Source organism: Hippoglossus stenolepis, chromosome 12 (genome assembly GCF_022539355.2).
Source record: "Hippoglossus stenolepis isolate QCI-W04-F060 chromosome 12, HSTE1.2, whole genome shotgun sequence".
Lineage (NCBI taxonomy): Eukaryota > Metazoa > Chordata > Actinopteri > Pleuronectiformes > Pleuronectidae > Hippoglossus > Hippoglossus stenolepis.
In genome coordinates this window covers 15,410,309-15,424,243 of record NC_061494.1, presented here as the reverse complement: position 1 = coordinate 15,424,243, position 13,935 = coordinate 15,410,309, and the positions used below count along the sequence as shown (strand labels likewise).

The window sequence follows — 13,935 nt, the reverse complement described above, 5'->3', positions numbered from 1 at the left end:
TAATAATGGACGCATATTATTTCCCAACTCGCAGAAACAGATCAAATAAGATGCAGGTTGCACAGGAGACTATCTAAACCATACAAACGCATGCATGAAAAATATTCTTGCCCGCAAACTCCAAGGAGGAAGGACAGGTTTTACAGGAAAGTCGGTGACACGACATTACCTGGACGCACTAAGCTCCGGTGTAAAAAACCTCAGAGGGGGTAAAGGGGAAAAAAAAGCGACTCAACAACGAGTCCCTCTGTGTGAAAGAAAACGCATTTCGCATGAGTCTAACACGAGCTCTCATTGCTTTCTGTCAGATGTGAAACACCGTGGAGGAGAAGCACGGTGGAGCAGAGACTGAAGCCATGCGCACACACACACTCTCTCTCTCCCTCTCTCTCCCTCCAGCAGGGGAGAGCGCGAGCTTTTCCGCGTGTGGGAGGTCCCACATGACGTCACAGCACGCGCATAGAGGCAGAGGAGCAGCGTGTTGCTCCCTAAACTTTCACATCACCTTCGAACTGTGAGGGATCGTCTCCTCACACCAGCAAAGTCACACAACAGCTCTATTTCTACTCGTTAACACAGCAGCTTCTAATGCGGCACAGTCACATAGTGCACAATGATACAAACATGAATGGATGTAAGATATTTTGTGAATTAATTGTCAATTTCAGTTTTTTCCCCCATTTATTAAATCATCACATCAAGGCTGTGATATGTTTTGTGTTTTCCCCAAGAATACACATTACTTCACATTACGTTAACTACAATGAGTGAACATCTCCAATAAGGCCCATCAGTCGCATTAAATTAAATCAAGCTGCACACACTCAGTGCCCTTAATATACCAGATTTTATTCATCAAGATCTGCAGATTATTTAATGGGAAGTCAGTGAAAATGACAAAATACATTTTGTTCTTTCATGGTCCTTATAAATTTTTATATAGTTTTGTGGAAATCAGTCTACTAGTTTTTGTGTGATCCTGCTAAAACACCAACCAACCAACCAACTAAGTAAACCAGCAACCAACAGTCCATCCATCCATCCAGCCTTCCAACCAACCAACAAACCATCCATCCAACCTTCCATCCAACAGGCCAATCCACAAACAAACCAACCAACCCACTAACTAAACCAGCAACCAACAGTCCATCCATCCATCCATCCAACCTTCCAACAAACCAACCATCCATCCATCCATCCATCCGGCAAACAAACCAAATCAACAAAGCCAACAAACCAACAAAAAACAAATGGACAGGGACAAAACATAAGCTCTTTGGCCGAAGTAAATATCTGTGACAGTTTCCATAATCCTGTATTGTCAGTAATCCGAAATGCATCATCTTCATAAAGTTAAAGCTAAAGTTGATATGCAATGTTTAACAACTATCGAACATGACTGACAATCAAGCAGGCAAACTCATAAGAAACAGACATATCACAGTTTATGAAAACTATTGGCCCGCAGCACAAAGTGCTTTTAAATGACCAGCAAAGCTACACAAAGTCATGACTAAGAGTAAAATAAACATGGGTCATATGGTTTATATGAAGCTGTGAAGGTTTGTTTACATTCATATTACAGTATTTTCTGAAAAAGTCACACCTCTGACTCTTACGGTATAAATGGAAAGTAGTGCAAATACTTTCATCTTTACTTACATTTTATTTAATTTCAGAAGTTTAGTAAAACAATATTGTCACCACCTCTGTGTGACAGACTTTTCACATTAAAAGCCTGCATTTGAATATTTATTTTTCCACCTTGGATCTTTTGTGGAAGCAAGTTAGAGTGAAATAGATGTAATAATTTTTCAATTACAATTATGCCATTGCCCTCAGGTCCATTTAAGTAATTTAATGGAGACCCAGTCCCATTATATCTTTATCCAGTTATCTCTAATAATCCATGTGAACTCGGGTCATTTGGATCTTTTTCATACAGACTGACAGACACATGGAGTTATTAGGAAAATTTAAATTCAGAACAAGACTGCACAGAAAACCCCAGTTTATAGTTACAATTACTGTAATCTTATACGACCGAGACACACAGGTGGGAGCGAGGTTATAGACATAAGTGTAAACTGTCTCAGAAAATATGCTGGGATTTTTATACAAGCCTCTCCGCTTCAAGGTGTTTGAAGAGTCATCATTCTTTTCTTTGGGTTATACTGCTACACCTTTGTCCTGGTGTGTATATTACAAGCCAGAAATGCCACAAACAAGATGGGGCTGGGTTCAGGGTTGGTTCATTGTGGAAAATAATATCAAGCAGTCAGAACCAGTGTATACAAGGTTCACCCGCCGTAGAGTCAAGGATTGCATGTTGCCCAATATAGTGATATGAAACCATCATTATTGTGCCAAGTTCAGGGTATCAGAGGCAGTTTGTGTCCTTATCTACGCTACATGATTGAAATGTATATCTTATTATCCCAAACTATAGACACATTGACAGGTCTCAGTCCAGAAACAGGGGTTTGAAGACAATGAGATTTGTATTCCTACTTCTTCAGCGAACTGCATTGCAGATGACTTGGCGTATTGTTTAGTCTCAGACACGCGTGTTTCAGTATCGAAACCAAAACTGTTACATTTATTGGTTTTGTGATGTGGTCTGGACCGAAACCAATCCCAAACAGAACGTTGCAAACCTTTGGTATCATGCTTGGTCTTTGAGGCAATAAGAAAGATACAGCAGCCAGGTCACACATAACTGTTGTCAAAACAGTTTTCATAGGGACTATTTCTTTGGTAGTAGTTCCAAGAGAGATTAGTTTCGCGAGTTTATCTCAGGTTAATCTCTAAAAAGATTCTGCATGAGAATATGTGCTACATGTGCTAATTCGTCGTCAGACAATAGCCGCTGGGCTCAGAGATCGATTCCAGGTAATCCCCCAGTAAAGAGCAACACTAACAAACTGGGCCAAAGGTACTGTAGCTATTTAAATGTTGGTAAACAGGGATCATTGAAATGAGCTTAATTGGCTGCAATTACAAGGACAACAATATCCAATATTAACCAGATTAAGATAGTAATCTGGATAAGACACTACCATGTAAACAGCATTTTCTGTTTGCCATAACCCGAATTAGGTCATACTCGTAATAGGCCATAATCGAATTCATACATGTGGAGTATTCTGACGTGAGTCTCATTGTGTAAACATGTATATGTCCTAATCACAGTATAACATCTTATTGGAGTTTTCACAGCATTTCGCAACACCAACATGCAGCAGCTGCCAACTGTTTGATGCCCTGTGTGTAAACAAGATGGACAAATACAAATGAGTTGTAACTTTTCAAAATTAGAAAGAAAACACCCAACATGGTGGCATCATACATTAAAGGGATAGTTCACCCCAAAATGAAAATGTACTCATTATCTACGCACAACTATGCCGATGGAGGGGTGGGTGAAGTGTTTGAGTCCACAAAACCCTTTTGGAGTCTCAGGGGTAAATAGCGTTGCAGCCAAATCCAACACAATTGAAGTAACTGGGCGACTGCAAACATAAAAAAACAACAGAAAGAAAACCATACGTCTCCTGTGCTGTCATCCAAGTGTCCGCAGGCTCCGGACAGTGGCATCATACATGAAACTATTTCAGGTTGGGGCTTCAAAACAGGCGGAATAACGTTGGAGTTAGGGGTGTATTCAATGTAATGATGTGTATGGAACATTTAAACAGGATATGAATGGAATATATCTATGTACAACAACAGAATTTTAATGTTTTTTTTCCACGTTATACAGTTGGAATATAATGTTTAATCCATGTAAGATTGAAATGTATTTTTTAAATCACTGTTTTCTTGCCTCCCTGGTGTAAAAACAGGTGTCAACAGGTGCTGAATGTCTGATCTAACACATCATCTGGTTTGAAATGATAAATTCAGACTTTTTTATATAAAGTGAACGAGTTTACTTGGGAACAAACTAAATGCTAGTTGCTAAACACAATGACTTCACTCACGGAGCGAAGGAGGAACCAGGCGGCTTCATGTGTAACGAACTCAGCGAGTAACCGCGTGCTTCCGCACCGCGGCGGGTCAGCTGATGGAGACGGCACGCGGAAACTGGAAAGCCAATTGGAGCAGAGCGGCGGTGGACGTGGAGAGTCACCGGAGCGTTTCTGCACGTTAACGTCACCGTTTCATGTCGACAAACCGCGGGGTTAACTCTTAACGTGAGCGCACGACTCTCACCTTCAGCTCAGGCAGCGTCTCTTAACGTGAGAAACAGAGAGAAACAGAGAGAGAGAGGGGCTGGTGATCCTCAGCAGGAAGTTATGGCGCACAGCGAGTCGTTGGTGGCGTTGAATGGGACCCAGGTGAGTTGGTTGTGGGGGAACTCTCGCTGGGACTTGGGCTCCTCCGCGTATTTTCTCGCGGCTCCTTCGCGCTCCGTGTTTATCAAGTAAAGTTTATTTGTCACGGGGGTCATGTGACTCCGTTGCTATAACGACGCAGGCGGGACTCTCACTGTTACCTCATGCAGCTTTAGAGAATATGCAGTAACGTGAGTTTTGTGCACACACACTGTTTAAAGTATTACAGTGTGTGTACTGATGAATGGAAAACACACATCCAGTTACTATGTTCTTCTATTTTTAACATCATGGCTGTTCACAGCATCAAGACAGCATCAATATCATTAGTATAGTAATCTTTTTAAAGATGGGGTATCCTGCATGCTGTGCTCATGTCAAGGACTGGCCAATAAAACAATATCAATACTCATTGTAATAAAAGTTTCATTAATAGAAGAAGAACATTAGTCCAAACTATATCAATATAATGATTGTGCATACTTCAAGCACAATAACACAATATTACAACCCACTGTGTATCTGCTATCCCTGCCTGTTTGCACTGTTTGTGTACTCAACAGCACAAAATATGCAATAACTTACATATATGTGTACTTATATTGTATCCACTTGTCACTTGGGTTTTTACCTGCATCCTCTAATGTACACAGGAGGCTATTGCATTGATTTTTTAATATTGAGCTCTTTTACTTTATTTAATTTTACTGTACATTCTCTATGATATTACTCTCAGTGCATTGCTGATCTGCCCTGTTTGTCCAACACTTTTCATTTTACCGTTGACCCTGTGTTAACTTACATTCAAACAATAAACTTGGAACTGGATCTACCTCAGAAATGTTTCGCTCTTTGTCAACGGTTTGTCAACCTTCACTCAGGAGGAAATTATCTAAACCTACCAGAAACAATAATGTGACATTTATTGTCATAATTATCAATATCGACTAGAATACTATTATTTTATTTTTCTGTAATCTTTGACCCTATCGTTCATCCCTGTTATTGTATCACTGCTACTTATCTCACAATTATCTCTTTTATTATTTTTAAGATTTCCTTCATCGGACATGACTGTAAAGACATTCCAGACTTCCTTGGAGACAAGTACGGCCACTTTGCAAGACGGCTGGATCTCAGCTTCAATCTGCTCAGGTAGGTGTTGTATACAGCATGTAATCATCTGGATGCATAATGCTGTCCGTTTCTTATATAGCTGCTTTTACACATTTATGTTATATTCTTTTCACGGGCATCAGCCCTTGCCCGGGTGTTCCAGACACGCTCCTGTTGTTGTGAACGTGACCGACCCGCACAGTCTCCTGCCTCATTCTTCAAGCATCACAGGCAAAGTACAGAAAACATCCGGACCTACTTTTCCACACATTGTCCATAGCTCATGTGTGAATACGGCTTCTGTCTCTCCATCCCCCTTCTATCCCTCTCAGTATGCTACTTTACATCAGGTGCAATTTAATTTGCGCCCTCAGTCTGGAGGTGGCCAGAGTGTCATCAGAGGCATCAAAGAGCTGAATGAGTGTTGGCGCTGGGCGGGTGTCACACTGCAGCGAGATAAAAGGCCTGATCGATGAATGTGACATGCTAATTCAGGGGGCAAACAGAAGACATGATTCCTCTGTCAGGACATGAAGGAACACCTCGTGGCAGCTGCTTCAGAGGGGGCTGCCATTTCAACAGCGGGGCGAGTGTAGTTGATCTGGCAAGCCAAAGGAGGGAGATGATGGTTATAAGGTGCTTTTGTCTCTGAACCCTTTTCATGACTGTCAGGCCACGAAGCCGAGGCAATTTTATTTGTTGAAGATTGTCGTCTTGCGGTCCTTGCCTGTGCTGGAGATGTGGAGGCCTCAATGAAACTGATTTCATTGTGTCGTTTTGCTAAATTCCTCATTAGCACAGTGCTCAGCAGCGGTTTATGGATTAATGAATAAAGAAACTCACTGGTGAAGTGCCTGTGAGCAAGGCAATGTGAATATGACTATGTGTAACTGTGTTAGTGTGAAACAGATGCTGCTCTCAGGATGCCTATGACCTACTGACCTTAACTGTGTTCATGTGTGGACACAGTTTAGCTTAGTGAGGGGATCAGCTTTACATAAGAGCTTGTGTGTTTGTAAATGTGCTACAGTGGTTGTTTATTTAGATTATTACGAGCACTGTTGAGTTTGTGGGCTGCTCTTGGCTATTAGAACCAAGTAAAATTGCACGTGGAGGCATATTTTATATATATATATATATATATATATAATATGAAACAAGTTGAACTAGTGAGAACACTTAAAATATATTTTTATATATATATATATAAATATATTCAGAGTAATCATTTTTGATAAAGTTTTTTAGCTCATGCTGTCACGCTACCACATGCTACTGCGAGCTACCGCATGCTCTCACTAGTGTCCATAACGTTTTTAGCATCCACGCAGACAATCAGACCTGAAGGTTTCAGCTGCAGATGTTGCATGTGATTTTTTTTTCACTCTTCACTCTTTACCTCTACTACTGAGATAGTGTGAGTTTTCAGTTTTATTAAAATCATGCTGCCGTCTGAGGCACATTTTTTTCACATGCATGCAGCAGTTATGATCTCATAGCAATCATTTGCTAAAGCACTTGTTCAAATACAAAACCAGATTTTTAAAAAACAGATTTGGGGAGTAACTCAAAACGTTGAAGAAATTAAACAATGACATGAACATCTTGTTTGCTGTTAGCTGCACGATAACACTAATATGCAGCTAACAGTAACCTTTTGAGTCAGTGTCCAAATCTGGGTTTCCATGAAGAGAAGTTTTGGATGTACGCTTGAGTAAATCTTTATTCTTTACACAAGATGATATCTACGAGATCATAACTGCAGTATGCATGCTACAATACCCTTGGACAGCCAAACAGTCAATGTCTTGGTGTTACCCCAGAGGAAGCCTTGTTTTGTCTGGCAAACAGCTTTATGGGAACTGACTGGAACAACCCTTATGTGTGTTGGTTTCGGGGAGATCAAGGCTAGCATTATGATCCTCGCCCTTGAACCTGTCACATTAAGGACTTGATGTTTAGAATCAAATATTTATGACCAAGATCGTACTAATTTATTATTAATTTTCACTTCGGCTAATCTCACATGTCAGACATCATTACTGAACTTCAAAGGGTGGCATGGGCAGGGAAGCGGTGCAGAAGTAATGAGGTGGTGCTCGAACCATTTGGGGCTCAAATCCGCGGACTATTGATTGATGGCTTGCTAGTGGGCAGAGTGATCTGTTACACAGCGCTTCATCTTTTTCTCCTCTATAGACTGTGCGTTTAAATTTAAATGGTTCACATTGACATCCTGTATGCCGGGTTATTATCAGACATGTCTTGAGGTAGTTTTCCTTTATTGTAAATGTTTCATACATTCATCTCCTGCTGACTTTCAAACTTGCACATGTTCTATATCCGTAATAATATATTGAACCTGATTCCCAGGAGTGAGTTGTCTTGGCAACATTACCTCCCACTGTAAGTTGTCTTAGCTCTGTATCTTGACCTATAAAGTACACATCACTGACCTGCTGGTGTAGTTACGTAAGCTTTTTCCACCATTTACATACATGCACTCCATCCAGCATTCTCCCTCTCTGTTACCACTGGTTTCTGTGGGCGCTCACATGACAACACCAGAAGGTCATGGCTGGGTGAGTCTGTGAAACCCAATAAGCAGCTCAACATGTGATAATGCTACATGCTAACTAAGGCCTAGCAACCCCTCAGAGTAGTGTTGATCCCCGTAAGAATGCACCTGACAGACCGAGGCCCCCGACTCACAGCTGAGAGCTGAAAAACCTTTTCCTGTAAAGAGTGGTTTTCCTGCCAACTAACTCTACTACTGATGTGTCTGTGTGTCCCTGCTTTAGTTGATATTGAGCGGACACAATCATTTTTTTGTAAAGTGCCCCTTGCGATCGATAACACCAGTGTCATGTCATCACTATTGTATATTTAATCAGCCACGGCTTATGATAGGTCAAATTCATGTTAAGTCACACTTTCAGCCCCGGAGTAAAGAAGTGAATCATTCACAGATCAAATACTGTAAGTGTGATAATGTTGGTTTGTTGATACAGTAATTTACTGACAAAAATAGTTTATTAAAAGTAATATGAATACTATAAAAAAATACTTTAATTATTGCCCTTATTGAACTGTAATGTGGTTTAAGATCCCATCAGTCATCCAGAATTCTATCTGGTCCCATATCACCTCAATCCTTTCATGGATATTTCATCTTCAGCGTTTATATGTGTAGAGGTTTTGCTGCCCATCACTTGACATTACATGTCAGACATTGGAGACATGTATTGACACCATGACCCCGTTTCAGTGTCAGCTCAAGCGAACCAGTTGTAAACAGATGCACATGTTAGTGAATCTCGGTGGACTGCCTTCAGCATCGAGCACTCCTCTGTGCTGCTTGAGTCAAATCGAGTGGGAGACATTGCCGGAATTTGCTGTAGCTAATATGCTTATTTCTGTCAGCTCAATTGACAACACTCATCCAGCAACCTGACAATGAGTCACAATGAGAAGCAAGCTACTGGCATCACCTTTTAACTGAGTCCTGTGCGCTTTTTTTGTTTGTTTTCGTGTGTGTTGCACGTAGGTTTATGTTTGTGTGTATACTCGCGCGTGTTTGCTTGCATGCAGTGTTTGTGCATCTGTCTCTGTGAGCATAACTGTGAGTGGCTGGGCAGGTAATGGCAGGATGAAATAATGGTAGCGGGCTGTCACACCCACACCTCTCCCTCCGCGTGCTGCGGTGTCAGCCTGTCTCATCAATGTGTTGAGACGTGTGGCTCACAGCGAGACTTGTGTCTCAGGACGGGCTCGGGTGGCATTGTGTTGTCCACTTTGTTCCAGGTCAGGTGTGTACACAATGCGGCGAGTGGGCATGTGCTGTGTTGACATGGTTCTCCGCTGTGGCTGGGGTGCCTGCATCTGTTACATGCAGCACTATCACCTGTGGACACATGAGGTTTGAGGAGGACGCGTGTCACAGGAAGAGTCTCTTTCTTCTGACATCTTGAGAAAACAAATCACGTCTGTGCAATGCCAGCATTCGTGAAACCTCAGGCCAGAGCTGAAAGAGAAGCCTGCACTTTTTGCACAATGTTTTTTAACGTGTGAGTGTGTACTGCGCATGTGATATGAAAATACTTATTAAAACAACTGTGACATATTTTGTTGGTCATTCTAGTTGATAGTATTTTCTGTGTGTATGTGTTATTTTAAGCAGCTTTAAATTAACATCAAAATATAAACTATTATGATACAATTAGCACATCTCAACTCTATCATTTTAGTTTGTGTCAGTGCTGTAACATTGTGAGTATTTTTCCAATATTTGGTTCATGGCAAAATATTATAAATATGAAATGTCTTTTGGAGTTTAAACTGATCTTGTGCAAACTGAGATCAGTTAAAAAGTAATGTGTTTGTGTTATTTGACTTCATCTTTATATTCACTGCATCATTCACACCGAGAACAAAAAGGAATTTGTTGATAAACTGAACTGGTTATTTGACAGTAAATAATTTTTGGACAATAGTGTCATGTCAAATCCTGTATGGGATTAACAAAGTTCTTTTTGGTGTCACAGTTTCAGAAAGTGAAGCCTGGTTAGGACAACAAATTTGAAATGATATTTGGGTTTGGTCGTGGTTGTCTTTTGATTTTACAGTTAGAAGTGATACTTTGGTAAAGTTGGTACAGATATCGAAGTGATGCAGTTGCTTTTAAAATTTCAGACCTTGGATTCAGTTGTTAACCAAACCTGAGTCGTATCCAGTGCTACTCACTATATGACACAAAGACCAATGAAACACTGAAATGACTGAGTTCTGAATATCAGATTTGTCTGCAACAAATGAATTCCTGACACTTTAGCCTGCAGTGAAGAAAGCATCCATATTGGACTTCAGCAATGCAGATGAACCTCAGCTACCTGTGTGTGTGTGTGTGTGTGTGTGTGTGTGTGTGTGCAGTATGTGTGTGTCTGTGTATAGTGGTATGCACTCACCCAGGCTATGTTGGTGATGGCAGGCGTTTTGCATTTTAATGACAAATCAAGTATGCTAACTCGCGTTTAAAAAACGAAAGTGCTCTAAATGTCGCCCGGCTGTCAAAATGAGATGCAAGTAGTCTGATGAAAAGAGAACAAAGAAGACAAAGTAGGGAGGCCTGGTACACTGAGAAATGAAATAAAACCGTGTATGGCCTGTCAGCTGTGTCGTTTTATATTCATATCTAAAGAACATTATAGTATTACTCCGGTGCTCATGCCTCACTCATCTGTCTCTCTTAATTCATCACAGGCACCGCTCTGTCTTTCAAGTCGCTGTATGTCAACACAGGAAGGGGCCTGCTAATTGACAAATGAGTGTCACAGACATCAAGTGCTCCTTTTTCCTGAGATAGGTAGACTCTGGTTGTTTGATGGTGAGGAAAGCAGGAGGGGAGGTGGGGGGGGGGCTGGCTGGCTCTGTTATTGGCACAAGCCCAGTAAGAGGCATTAGACTGGTCCTAGAATGAGAAGTGACAACGGGAAGAGAGCCTGTCATTGTCTTGCCTAAGTGTTCAATCTGCAGAGATGCCGGTATGCAGATAAAGTGTCAGTTAGGAGGAGAGGATATGAAACATTGGCAGTATGAAGTCCTCAAATCACTTAACTGGAAGCATAGTGTGTGTGTGTGTGTGTGTGTGGGTCTGGTAATAGTGGTGGTGTACTCTGCTCTGCTAAGGAAATATATTCCATATCCGATCTATCAGGCCTGTTATGGCCGATATACTCAGATAACCTGATCTGTGTCTCATAAATTAAGGAGGATGCAGAGCTCTCCCAGTCCTAAGTGATTTAAACCAGAGGGATGAGAGGGACATGGTCTGGCAGGAAATAACTTATTCATATCAAGGACATTGATATTTGGTATCATCCTGTGGTATTGGGGGGGAAAAACCCAGCTGCTTTAATTTTCACTGGGATGCTTTCTTTAAATGAAGCACCACTCCAGGGAAAGCGACGGAATGACAGAGAACCAAGGTTGTTATCTTTAATGCCTGGCTCGTCTTCATCTCCCATCTCCTCAATTTGAGGTTATATCCGAATTTTCTTTTATGAGATTGCGGCAAACTCTTCTCACTTTCGAGGAATGTTAAAACACTGCAGACAGAGAGTTGTTGATTCCTATAATGCAGTAAAGAATAGATTTGTGGTATGTGATGACTTTCATAATTTAGATGGTGTTCTATTTTGGACAGTTTAGACCAAGGTGGCTGATAAAAATTGGTATCTGCGTTTATTTTTGTTGATATATAAAAGATTTCATGGAAAAACATTTACAAAAGATTCGCATTTATGTTTAAAACATTTTTTTTAAGTTCTATAAATTTGCTTGTGTTTTTGTTTTGTTTTTATTTATAATTATTTATAGTAATAGTTCACTTGTAAAATATTAAGGCTGAATTACATTTCTTTCTTTATAGGGGTTTGATAACAACATCTTAGGAATCATTGTGAAATTATTCTAGTATATTGGCCAATATATCGGTATTGGAATTCTTTTACTTCTTTTAATCCATATTGGTTGGTTTCCAGTTTGGACAGTTCCAGTTTTTGAATCGAGCTTCAAAAGGTTTGATGATCGGCATCCGACACAAAACCTCTGGCTGCATCAAGTTAATTAAGACAAACATCTTCATTGTCACTCAAAGCCAAAAATCATTCTCCTTTTTTTTTCAGGTAGATGACTGACAGCACAACTTGCAGCCAAACCACAATCATGTGGCCTTCATTATGCCTTGAATCTTTCAATGGGCCATTGTTTTTATTATCTGTTTCCAGCAGTGTATCTTCACTCCAGCCAAATTTGCTTTAATATGAATTTGCCTGAAGGGCAGATGATGTTTTCAGATGAACTGCATAACTTATCCTCATATCCTCACTAAAGGATCTCATCAAATCTGGTGCATGGGCTCTAGCGATGTCAGAATTGGCCAAAAATTACGTTTGATTATTCCCTTTTAAAAACACATACGTTTGGACCTTTCAAATATCTTTTTTTGTGCCTTATATCCATAAGAGGTCAAACCAGTACAATGAGAGGTATGACTAAATTATGGTGTAAAATATGAGTCAAGACTTGACTGTTTGGTTGGAGTCCCGAACATCAGGCTGTTCTTATTCGATTATATATTTTCAAATGTGCCCTCAGGTTGTTAGTTATGAAATAATAAGCTTTAGTTTAAATAACTTGGATGAAACTTTATCTTCAGATTCAAATTGTTTCTACCACTGACAAACATCCATAGTAGTTTGACTTGTGGGTATTATGAAATGAATGAATTTGTTTTGTGTAAAAACTCTATAGCAGAGTTGGGCTGTGAAGTATCTGCTGTCAGTACACTTGAACTGTTATGGTACTGGTACCTGGGATCTGGTACTGGTACCTGGTATTTGGTGCTGGTACACAACGCTACCTTATCTTGTAGTTATAAGACTTGTTGTCGTTGTCCACCACCAAATATAATACAATTCACGTACTATTGGTTTGTTCAGCTTTTTGGATACAGCCAGTGAAACCAGCCAAACCTTATTAACACACAGTTGGTGTTGAATCATCTGCTAACTTCGAACTGTTTTTCTAAGGTGTCTGTGGTTTCACTCATGGATATACATATGTATATATCTATATAACGTCTGCTGGCTTTGTTTTAGGAAGTTGTGGGTATAAACTCTCCAGAGACACTGCACATCACTACATTATGTTGCCTACAGCATTGCAGAAGTATGCAACAGTGAGTTATACATTTATTCTCTCAAGAGACGGCTGTCGAGGGAGATCGATTAACTCGACAGACTCGTGTCTTTTTGCAGATAGTCACTTAAATGGACGGATTCACTGGAATGGCCAAATACAAAATCAGCAGTTTATGAATTTAACAGTGATGGTCTGAAGATTTGATTGTGAAACGATGCTGAAGCTGCTTCTCTGTTTTTCAACTTCCTCTGTTGTTTGGAAATGTGTGTGCAACATCCTGGCAAGTATGAATTTGTCTTATTAGTGGATGGGGGCTGGGCCCAGTTATACGCATAAGACAGTAACAAAAATGTCTTTCTCTTTATTTAGGATTGTATACAAATTCAGGATAAAAAGCCAACAATGTGTTAATCCATCTGGATCTTCCAACTTCTTTTCCCGAGACGACTGAAGATGTAAAACTTTAAAGTGGGTTGCAAATATACACATTTATCTTTAAATCAGGATCCAACTTTTTTTTAAACTTGTGGGCACTGTAGTTTCTTAGCAAATTATACAAAAACAGACATAAACAGTGTGCTCATTGGGGACTATTTTTTATCAGTGGATTACTACAGACTGTGTTTGGTGCTCTGGTGGGTATTTCAAGCAGCAGAACAAAGGTGGAATTGACTCAAAACAAACTACAGTGCCCAGATTAATCAAGTTCTTTTGAGACAATATGCAAAAAAAGAAGATCGCACGCCTTGTCCTCTTGAACAGCCGAGCAACTAGTCTATCA

At 40.2% G+C, this 13,935-nt stretch overlaps 1 protein-coding gene across 1 annotated transcript in view; it reads left to right on the top strand.

Annotated features, from left to right (window-relative positions):
* The first annotated feature begins 4,008 nt into the window (after positions 1–4,008).
* Positions 4,009–13,935, top strand: part of lrmda (leucine rich melanocyte differentiation associated) — a 201,039-nt gene continuing 191,112 nt past the window's right edge. Inside the window, exons 1-2 of the mRNA XM_035172075.2 lie at positions 4,009–4,340; positions 5,392–5,492. Of these exons, the coding sequence (XP_035027966.1) occupies positions 4,299–4,340; positions 5,392–5,492 (143 nt within the window). The 5' untranslated portion in view covers positions 4,009–4,298. The remainder of the gene's footprint in view (positions 4,341–5,391; positions 5,493–13,935) is intronic.